This window comes from Eleutherodactylus coqui, chromosome 8 (genome assembly GCF_035609145.1).
Source record: "Eleutherodactylus coqui strain aEleCoq1 chromosome 8, aEleCoq1.hap1, whole genome shotgun sequence".
In the NCBI taxonomy this organism is placed as follows: domain Eukaryota; kingdom Metazoa; phylum Chordata; class Amphibia; order Anura; family Eleutherodactylidae; genus Eleutherodactylus; species Eleutherodactylus coqui.
In genome coordinates, this window is record NC_089844.1 from 23,367,042 (window position 1) to 23,379,229 (window position 12,188).

A 12,188-nucleotide genomic window follows, 5' to 3' on the forward strand; every position below is an offset into this window, starting at 1 on the left:
TAATATGCAGTAAAATAGGACATACTGCGGGTTTTTTTGTTTTACTTGCATGATACGCACTAAAATGTGATTGTTCTCAGTGAGAGAAACCAAGTAATCTTGTAGATATAAGAGCTTTTAATGGCTAACAACAATACAAGATGTTACAGCGAGCTTTCAGACCTCACAGGGCTCTTCCTCAGGCAATAATGAGACAGGTCTGGATGCGGTATATGAGTATATATACACATGCACACATATGAAAAGCCACAGACACAGCAGACTGATTTGCACTTAAACCAATGGCAGACCAGATGAGCAGAGAAGTAAATACTCAATTAGTCCCCTGGTAAGGAATGTGATAGTTTTTTGATCTAAGTTGGTGTTGGGGGTCACAGACCTGTGTGCTATCTCTCCTTCAGACCTGCAAATATGGAAGATGAAACAAACCCTCTACAGCGCCCCCTATTGGATGGCAATATTCCTTCAAATCAATGTATGACTTTTTACCAAGTCTGTAAAACAATTATTGGGAAAAGCACCCCTTCTGAGACGATGCCACCCCCCGACCCACTCACCCCCGCAAGTGTCTCCACACCCTGAGTGCTCTCCCCAATGACACCCCTCTTGACCTCATTCATACCTTTCGTGTTCTTGAACCCCGCTCCGAGGTTCATTCCATTCTTGAGGGTATCATAAATGGAGACCTGAATGCCTGAGAAAGGATCCTGAAAGGTCTGAAAGCTCGCTGTAACATCAGGAATTTAGTTAGCCATTAAAAGGTCTCATATCTACAAGATTACTTGTTTCTCCTGCTGAGAACAATCACACATTGCTCTACTGCGACGCCGGAGAAAACCTTGTTTTTCGTTATATGAAAAAATGCTAGTGTGACTGTAACTGCGAAAATCAATGTATTTGAATTGCCACAATGTACCGCGAATTACACACACGTACAACACGCACGTAACACGCAATTCAAATACGCTTGTGTGAGCCTGGCCTAAAGGGAGCTCACTGTATACAGACATATAGAGCCACCAACAGGATGAACTCCCTGTATATAGCTATGTACAGCCATCACTAAAGGAAGCAGAGTGTGTACAGATATATCCAGGTACCACTAGGAGGAGCTCACTGTATACAGATATATGCAACCAACACTAGGCGAGCTCACTGTATACAGATATATACAGGTACCACTAAGGGAACTCACTGTATACAGATATATACAGGTACCACTAGGGGAACTCACTGTATACAGATATATACAGGTACCACTAAGGGAACTCACTGTATACAGATATATACAGGTACCACTAAGGGAACTCACTGTATACAGATATATACAGGTACCACTAAGGGAACTCACTGTATACAGATATATACAGGTACCACTAAGGGAACTCACTGTATACAGATATATACAGGTACCACTAAGGGAACTCACTGTATACAGATATATACAGGTACCACTAGGGGAGCTCACCGTATACAGATATATACAGGTACCACTAGGGGAACTCACTGTATACAGATATATCCAGGTACCACTAGGAGGAGCTCACTGTATACAGATATATGCAACCAACACTAGGCGAGCTCACTGTATACAGATATATACAGGTACCACTAAGGGAACTCACTGTATACAGATATATACAGGTACCACTAGGGGAACTCACTGTATACAGATATATACAGGTACCACTAAGGGAACTCACTGTATACAGATATATACAGGTACCACTAAGGGAACTCACTGTATACAGATATATACAGGTACCACTAAGGGAACTCACTGTATACAGATATATACAGGTACCACTAAGGGAACTCACTGTATACAGATATATACAGGTACCACTAAGGGAACTCACTGTATACAGATATATACAGGTACCACTAGGGGAGCTCACTGTATACAGATATATACAGGTACCACTAGGGGAACTCACTGTATACAGATATATCCAGGTACCACTAGGAGGAGCTCACTGTATACAGATATATGCAACCAACACTAGGCGAGCTCACTGTATACAGATATATACAGGTACCACTAAGGGAACTCACTGTATACAGATATATACAGGTACCACTAGGGGAACTCACTGTATACAGATATATACAGGTACCACTAAGGGAACTCACTGTATACAGATATATCCAGGTACCACTAGGAGGAGCTCACTGTATACAGATATATACAGGTACCACTAAGGGAACTCACTGTATACAGATATATACAGGTACCACTAAGGGAACTCACTGTATACAGATATATACAGGTACCACTAAGGGAACTCACTGTATACAGATATATACAGGTACCACTAGGGGAAGTCACTGTATACAGATATATACAGTACCACTAAGAGAAGTCACTGTATACAGATATATACAGGTACCACTAAGGGAACTCACTGTATACAGATATATACAGGTACCACTAGGGGAGCTCACCGTATACAGATATATACAGGTACCACTAGGGGAGCTCACTGTATACGGATATATACACCCACCACAAGGGGGAGCTAACTGTATACAGATATATACAACCAACACTAGGCGAGCTCACTGTATACAGATATGTACAGGTACCACTAAGGGAGCTCACTGTATACAGCTATACAACAGCTACCACTGGGTTTGGAGCCCTGTATAACAGATCTGATCCCTATAGGGTTAACTCTAAATATACCCCTATAGATATATATTATACAGTGCATTAGCATAGAATTTTGTAGAGAACCCAGTTGCAGCATTTTTGCTTTCTAATAATGAAGTACGGGCTTATTTATAGAAATATGTAATACCGTCTGTAACCAGCAGATGGCATAACAAGATAAAAATAGCAGCAAACTGCCCAGAGCTTCACAGCACAACCTGCAGGAGTTGGGAAGGAGCGATGGAGCGTCCCTCACAGTGAGCGCTCCCCATGGACAGTGGGAGCATTTACTTACCACCGGGAATGATGGAACTGACAGCTGATGCCCGATGGGTGACCATTTCTATCAACCTACCTGCTTGGCGCTCCTTTCAAAAACCACGTACTGCTGGCACTGGTCCAGACGCCTCTTCTTCAGGGTCCAGAAGTGCAGCACCCGGTTCTCCCTCTGCAGCAGCTCACTGAGGATGGCTGCAAAATGACCACAGTCTGTCACCTGACAAAGCACTACCAACCTGCGCACCTAAAATACCCACCTCCTGGTACCCCGACATAACCAGCACAGACTGGGCAGCTACTGGGGGGATGTGAATGGTAAAATCTGCACCCACCCATGTATCTGACCGGCAGTCTGACATATGAGTGAGCCATGGCCGGGCGCCCATCCTGCCAGCGGTCTCTATGACACCTAAATAGGATCTGCAGCGGGTTTCTGGGCATTACCAGTAATCTCCTCCGTTCTGCAGCTTAACAGCAACTAATCCAATAAAGAGCGGCACTCCGACCCGCGCTGCGCTCCCCTCATTAACAGTTCAGGGACAAACTCCAGAATGTCCTAGAGCCAACGGTAGGCCGAGCGCTTCATGCTCTGGTATATTCTATAGGTAGACCATCAGCAGCGCCCAGTGAGGAGGTCACTGGTCTCTACAGCGAGCTGCAGGCTCTACACTACTGACCCAGCGCAGACCACATCCAGCAGGGGGCAACATTGCGGAGAAGACCCTTATAGCACATTACAGGACTCACCTTTGACCTGTTGTTCGGGCCCTCGTGTGTGTGGGGCCACTCCCGGCATGCTGACATTGTTACGGTGAATGTATTTTAAGAAAACCTCAGCGTTCCTCCGCGCCAAAGTGCAGGCCTGAAGACGAGAGACATGGGCGATAAGAAGAGAGAAAGCGCAGGAGCGGCATGATTGAAGGCTCGGGGCTGCGCCTGACACTGTGCGTTACCTGGGGGGCGCCGCATTGGGTGTAAATACAGATATATGGGATACAAGCACCGTATCGGACTCCACTGACCGATACCTGCAGAGCACCCTACTTCAGCATCTCGTAGTGACGCTGCCCATTTTGGGCCAAAGGGTGTGACGATTTTGGGGGGATCTTTTAATCTGCACCTTTCAAAGCTCAGAACCCTTTTATTTTCCCATCGGCTGTATGAGGGCTTGTTTTTTGCGCGGCGAGCTGTAGTTGCTATTGTTTTCGTTTTTTGAGCACGTATAATGTAATGTATATCTTTAAGGGCAGGGAGTGTAAAAACTCAATTTTGCCATTTTTTTCTTAGATCACGTTAATCATGCAGCATAAATGACATGAAACACTTTTCTGCGGGTCGGTACAATTACGAAGATCACACAATTACAGTTTTTCCACTTTTGCACAATACAAATTTAAAATATATATATTTTTTCACATCGCTGCATTCAAATTTTTTTACTTTTCCGTTGACGGAGCGCTATAAGGGGACAAGCTGTAGTTTTTATTGGCATCATTTTGGGGTAAATACGGCTTTTTTAATAACTTTTATGGTGTTACTTTAGGAGGCGAAATAAACAAAAAAAGATTTGTCTCTGTGTTTTTGTTCTTGTTCTGCAGTGTGTTCCGTTTTATTGTATGGATCACTACGGATGCAATGATACAAAACGTGCGCAAAAAAGTGTGTTTTTTTTGGGTTTTTTTGATGCTATGCAATATTTGTGCTCATAATATATTGCAAAACTGTACTGCATTGTCACTTCTGATAGCGATCAGCGGTCAGGGCAAACCTGGATGTCATTGCCTGGCATCCACTTACTATGGCAACCCATCGGCTCTCCGCGGTTACATGGTGGAGGGCTGATAACGTCGCGAAGGGAACGCCCTTTGTCTGCGAGCCCGTTACATGCAGCAATCAACATGGATCACGGCATGTAAGGGATTCATAGTGGGGATCGGTGTTCTCGCCAATCTCCGCTGTTGCAGCAGGAGCCCGGCCGTCTCAGCTTCTGAGCTCGCACCATGCACAGGACATACATTTACCCCCAGCTGCTGCTCTACCATTGAAGTTGTAAATATATGCCCATTCACGGGAACTGCTTCCCAGCAAAGACGAGCAATTACACCCCAGGGTGAGAAGGGGTTAATGCCATACAACTGTACGTAGTTTTCTAAGTCTTGCTTACATATATGGGATCACATACACTATATCCACCCAGCACAATCTCGTCCCGCTCACCTTGAGGAAGGCTTCTTTCTGCTCCAAGTGTTTGCTGATCAGCGGCATCACATGATCCACATCCGCCGTTGTTGGTCCCAGTTTATCATGTCCTCGGCACCAATCCTCATCCCTCCGGTATTCTTGCTCCAGACTTTCGAGGACGCTGCAAACCTACAGCAGAGAGAAGACGGTCTGTGATGGCACCTTGAGAAATCAGGTGCGGCTTATATGTCATGGCCCCCAATACCGTCAGATATAATAACCCACAGGCGAGGACTGACTAATATATATATATACACACACACATACACACCCCAACCCCTCTGTCTCCAGTCCTGGAACCTTTGACTGACCTGTTCGGAGGTTTTGTAGAAGGCCACTGAGGCGTTGACCAGCTTCAGCCTGTCCTCCATCTTTAGCATCAGCTGCTGCCAGTGCATGGCCACCTTCTCTGCGCACTCCCGGATGGCGTCCGCATCGTAATGGCCGGCCTGGAGCAGCGCCTCGGCTTTCTGCTGCACCTGGAGAGCGCTCTGATGTGTCTTCTGTAAGGAGCTGGCATGAAAGAGGGACTGTGCGGAGAGAGAAGGAGACCAGAGCGATAAGAAAAGCGGGACGATAAGGCGGCCCATGATGCGTCCGTTTCAATACTGCAGGGGCGCCGCTAGTCTCCGGTAACGCAAAGTTATTCTACAGTAGCCGCTGGTTATGTTAATAGTGCCCAATAACAGGTTTTACATGAACACTGCAACTGCTTATCATCTACTACTGGAGCTTGTCCTAGAGGCCAACTGTGTAACAGAGAAACAGTCTATTACTCTCTGGTATCAGTCATTTCAGGTTGTGGTCACATTTTATCCAGTGCTGAGAACCTGCCAAGACTTCTATATGACCGATATCAGCCGCTCTTCTTATAAAGCTCTTTGCTGTGTGGGGTTACTGTCCCTTTAAGAACGCACATAATGGCGGAGATGGATAATATTCTGCAGCGCCGCCCTCCCTGCGCAGCACGCTGCCCGTCCACTCACCTCGATCGCCATCTGGAACTGCTCGTGTTCCCTCTGCAGCTGTTCGGCCTCGGACAAGGAGCTGGCATTCACCAGGCTGGCGTTCAACATGGACTCCCCATTACGAATCCATCCCAACACCTGGAAGAGAGGCGACATGTCAGCCATCATCATCCTGACAACAGACTTCCCGCAAAGTGAAAACTCATGTTTGCTAGAGACTCTCAAGGACGTAACATGATCAGAAGACTCGCTGGGGTATATAACAGGGTCATGTGATGCATGAGAGGCTGGAGAGCCGCTATTATGGTCAGATCAGGGTTATCACACAGCTTTCCCGGACCCCTGCATGCCAACACTGTCCGTATGAGGAGACAGTTGTCACTCCAGAGCAGCGGCCTGTCACCCACAATCCTCTGCACCGCACATCCCGGCCTCATCTATATGTCACATCTGGAGCCGCGACCTCATATTCACTGACAACACGATCGCCTGGTGGCCCCGAGACGATGCAAAGACGTGGCTCTGGGGGCATCTGAGCAGCACGGGGGGATTCTGGAGAGGAGTCGGCAGCAGGGACCCCCACAGCCCGCACTCCTTATCACAAGCAGCCGCTCCTCAGGGAGGAAAGCTCATCTTCCCGTAATCCAAAAATCCAATTTCAGTCCTTGGTTATCAGACGCATCCGGCCCGGAGTCAAGAATCAATCTAGATCCACAAATAAGATGAAAGTGGGATTGGGAAGGAGGGGGCACCTCCAAAACCCATGTACAATAGATAAGACCTATCAGTCTCAGGGGTGTAATAAGACCCTTCAACTTCTTAAATATTTGCCACAGGGGTGTGATAAGACCCTCCGATCTCCTAATATCGGTCACAGGGGTGTAATAAGACCCTAAACACTCCTATTATTGACCAAAAGACTGTAATAGGATCCTCCGTTCTCCTATTATCAGCTACAGGAGTGTAATAAGATCTTCTGACCTAATGATAGAGATACAGATAATCTCTGTAAGACAGTGCAATACAGAGGCATCCTATAACTGCATCCAATGGGCATCGCATATGTTTCTAACACTATGCAGAACAGCTATCAGATGTCGGAGAGCTGTCATGCATAGTGTTGGACCTTGTCTGACATTGGAGCTATGCAGGTAAATCTCAATGTCGAAGCTACAGGAGTGCAATAAGACCCTCCATAATCATAATATCAACTGCATAAGTGCAATAAGACCCTCAGTCCTCCCAATATCAGCAACAAGGGTCTGAGGAGACCCTCAGTCCTCCCAATTCCAGAGTGTAATAAGGTCCTCAGTCCTATCATCAATTACATGAGTGAAATTAGAACCCCTGTCATCCCAACATCAATCACAGAAGTGTAGTAAGACCCTCAGTCCTCCTAATATTGACCAAAGGAGTATAATAAGACTGTCTTCATAATATCAGCCACAAGGGTTTAATAAGACCCTCCATCCTCCTAATATCCTCAGAGTTCCCCATCAGACACATCATCTTTATACTATTATACAGCTGTGACCCAGCAGCGCTCACATTCACGCACCTTCTTACCATTTATGTGCTGATGCAGCATTACAGGAAAGTACATTCACATTACAGTTGGGTACTGACCTGCTTGACTTCAGCCTGTAGGTGGCGCAGTTGTAGACACTGCTCCAGCCGCTTATGGGTCTGATCAGCGTTAAGGTCCAGTTCATGCTGCTTCTCATGGAGGAATTCCAGTAACTCCTGTACCTGCGTGGCCAAATCTATGTCCTTCTCACAGATCAGCTCAATGCCTGGAGGAGGGGGAACAGCCAGAGGCGCCGAGAATCAATCCACTGAGTCTGTAATATACCCATCTCATCCACACCACAGCTACAGAGCAAATACACATCTACAGCCACAACTACACCGCATGCACACCGCAACTACAGCACATCTACACCACACGCACACCGCCACTACAGCACAACTACACCACATCTACACCACAACTACAGCACAACTACACCGCATGCACACCGCAACTACAGCACATCTACACCACACGCACACCGCCACTACAGCACAACTACACCACATCTACACCACAACTACAGCACAACTACACCGCATGCACACCGCCACTACAGCACAACTACACCACATCTACACCACAACTACAGCACAACTACACCGCACGCACACCGCCACTACAGCACAACTACACCACATCTACAGCACAACTACACCACATGCACACCGCCACTACAGCACAACTACACCACACGCACACCGCCACTACAACACAACTACACCACATCTACACCACAACTACAGCACAACTACACCGTACGCACACCGCAACTACAGCACATCTACACCACACGCACACCGCCACTACAGCACATCTACACCACACGCACACTGCCACTACAGCACATCTACACCACACGCACACTGCCACTACAGCACAACTACACCACATGCACACTGCCACTACAGCACAACTACACCACATCTACACCACAACTACAGCACATCTACACCACACGCACACCGCCACTACAGCACAACTACACCACATCTACACCACAACTACACCGCATGCACACCACAACTACAGCACATCTACACCACACGCACACCGCCACTACAGCACAACTACACCACACGCACACCGCCACTACAGCACAACTACACCACATCTACACCACAACTACAGCACAACTACACCGCATGCACACCGCAACTACAGCACATCTACACCACACGCACACCGCCACTACAGCACAACTACACCACATCTACAGCACAACTACACCACATGCACACCGCCACTACAGCACAACTACACCACACGCACACCGCCACTACAACACAACTACACCACAACTACAGCACAACTACACCGTACGCACACCGCAACTACAGCACATCTACACCACACGCACACCGCCACTACAGCACATCTACACCACACGCACACTGCCACTACAGCACATCTACACCACACGCACACTGCCACTACAGCACAACTACACCACATCTACACCACAACTACAGCACATCTACACCACACGCACACCGCCACTACAGCACAACTACACCACATCTACACCACAACTACACCGCATGCACACCACAACTACAGCACATCTACACCACACGCACACCGCCACTACAGCACAACTACACCACACGCACACCGCCACTACAGCACAACTACACCACATCTACACCACAACTACACCGCATGCACACCGCAACTACAGCACATCTACACCACACGCACACCGCCACTACAGCACATCTACACCACACGCACACCGCCACTACAGCACATCTACACCACACGCACACCGCCACTACAGCACAACTACACCACACGCACACCGCCACTACAGCACAACTACACCGCATGCACACCGCAACTACAGCACATCTACACCACACGCACACCGCCACTACAGCACAACTACACCGCATGCACACCACATCTACACCACAACTACACCGCATGCACACTGCAACTACAGCACATCTACATCACACGCACACCGCCACTACAGCACAACTACACCACACGCACACCGCCACTACAGCACAACTACACCACACGCACACCACCACTACAGCACAACTACACCGCATGCACACCACATCTACAACCACAACTACACCGCATGCACACCGCAACTACACCACATGCACACCACATGCACACCGCAACTACACCACATGCACACCACATGCACACCGCAACTACACCACATGCACACCACATGCACACCGCAACTACACCACATGCACACCACATGCACACCGCAACTACACCACATGCACACTGCAACTACAGCACAACTACACCACATGCACACTGCAACTACAGCACAACTACACCACATGCACACTGCAACTACAGCACAACTACACCACATGCACACTGCAACTACAGCACAACTACACCACATGCACACTGCAACTACAGCACAACTACACCACATGCACACTGCAACTACAGCACAACTACACCACATGCACACTGCAACTACAGCACAACTACACCACATGCACACTGCAACTACAGCACAACTACACCACATGCACACTGCAACTACAGCACAACTACACCACATGCACACTGCAACTACAGAACAACTACACCACATGCACACTGCAACTACAGCACAACTACACCACATGCACACTGCAACTACAGCACAACTACACCCACAACTACACCACATGCACACCACAACTACACCACATGCACACCACATCTACAACCACAACTACACCACATCTACAACCGCAACTACACCACATGCACACTGCAACTACAGCACAACAACACCACATCTAAAACCACAACTACAACACATGCACACCACATCTACAACCACAACTACACCACATCTACAACCACAACCACACCACATCTACAACCACAACCACACCACATCTACAACCACAACTACAACCACAACTACACCACATGCACACCGCAACTACACCACATCTACAATCACGACTACACCACATGCACACCACATCTACAACCACAACTACACCACATGCACACCGGAACTACAGCACAACTACACCACATGCACACCGCAACTACACCACATCTACAACCACAACTACACCACATGCACACACACACACATTTTATAATATATTTATAAAAAAGCACCTCATGCCCACAGCAGGTGTACCCCACATCCACACCACAATTACCACATCCAATCCACCAATCTGTCTCCATCATCCACCTACCACACTCATATTACAACCACTGAACCATTTTATTACCATTCCACTCCCAAGCAGTCTTCCAGCTTTTGCAATATCATCATCCACCTGCATCTACCTAGGACACCCACAGTCACATGCGGCCACTTACCTGACGCTTGCACCTCCATGATGTACTGGTGGAGGTCCTGCCCCTGCTGGATGACTTCGAATGTCATGTTGTTCATGGCAAGCTTTCGCTCCTTGTGCCGCTGCAGCCGCTGCTCTGCGAGGGTCAGGTCTTCTGTGTTGAAGTCATTCATCTGACGGAGAAGATCTTCATTCCAGGCGTCTAGTTCAGCCGTCACCTACAGAACGGTACATACGGGAACAGCACAGCATGAACAGGCAGATCTCCTCTGCAGATGTAGCAGAGCTCAATATGACCAGCACGTTTCCCACGTGCATCATAACAACTCTGTGAGGACAGATAATGTAGTAGATGTCACCTGCAGTCCTATGTAACACCACAGATAACACAGCGATAACTCTCTGAGGACAGATAATGTAGTAGATGTCACCTGCAGTCCTATGTAACCATACAGATAACAGTGATAACTCTCTGAGAACAGATAATGTGGTAGATGACATCTGCAGTCCTATGCAACACACAGCTAACACAGCGATAACTCCCTGAGGACAGATAATGTAGTAGATGTCACCTGCAGTCCTATGTAACACCACAGATAACACAGCGATAACTCTCTGAGGACAGATAATGTAGTAGATGTCACCTGCAGTCCTCTGTAACCCCACAGATAACACAGTGATATCTCTCTGAGGACAGATAATGTAGTAGATGTCACCTGCAGTCCTATGTAACCATACAGATAACAGTGATAACTCTCTGAGAACAGATAATGTGGTAGATGACATCTGCAGTCCTATGCAACACACAGCTAACACAGCGATAACTCCCTGAGGACAGATAATGTAGTAGATGTCACCTGCAGTCCTATGTAACACCACAGATAACACAGTGATAACTCTCTGAGGACAGATAATGTAGTAGATGTAACCTCACAGATAACACAGCGTTAACTCTCTGAGGACAGATAATGTAGTAGATGTCACCTGCAGTCCTATGTAACCATACAGATAACAGTGATAACTCTCTGAGAACAGATAATGTGGTGGATGTCACCTGCAGTCCTATGCAACACTCAGCTAACACAGCGATAACTCCCTGAGGACAGATGATGTAGTAGATATCACCTGCAGTCCTATGTAACCCCACAGATAACACAGTGATAATTCTCTGAGAACAGATAATG

The 12,188-nt window shown here is 47.5% G+C and overlaps 1 protein-coding gene across 4 annotated transcripts in view; it reads right to left on the reverse strand.

Moving 5' to 3' along the window:
* The window catches only part of KALRN (kalirin RhoGEF kinase), a 282,007-nt gene that overhangs the window by 114,436 nt on the left and 155,383 nt on the right, over positions 1 to 12,188 (reverse strand). For all 4 annotated transcript variants that reach the window (XM_066575309.1, XM_066575303.1, XM_066575305.1 and 1 more), the window contains exons 14-20: positions 11,027 to 11,222; positions 7,768 to 7,934; positions 6,160 to 6,279; positions 5,485 to 5,703; positions 5,150 to 5,302; positions 3,680 to 3,794; positions 3,009 to 3,124 (exon numbers count right to left, since the gene is read on the reverse strand). In XM_066575309.1, the coding sequence (XP_066431406.1) occupies positions 3,009 to 3,124; positions 3,680 to 3,794; positions 5,150 to 5,302; positions 5,485 to 5,703; positions 6,160 to 6,279; positions 7,768 to 7,934; positions 11,027 to 11,222 (1,086 nt within the window). The remainder of the gene's footprint in view (positions 1 to 3,008; positions 3,125 to 3,679; positions 3,795 to 5,149; positions 5,303 to 5,484; positions 5,704 to 6,159; positions 6,280 to 7,767; positions 7,935 to 11,026; positions 11,223 to 12,188) is intronic.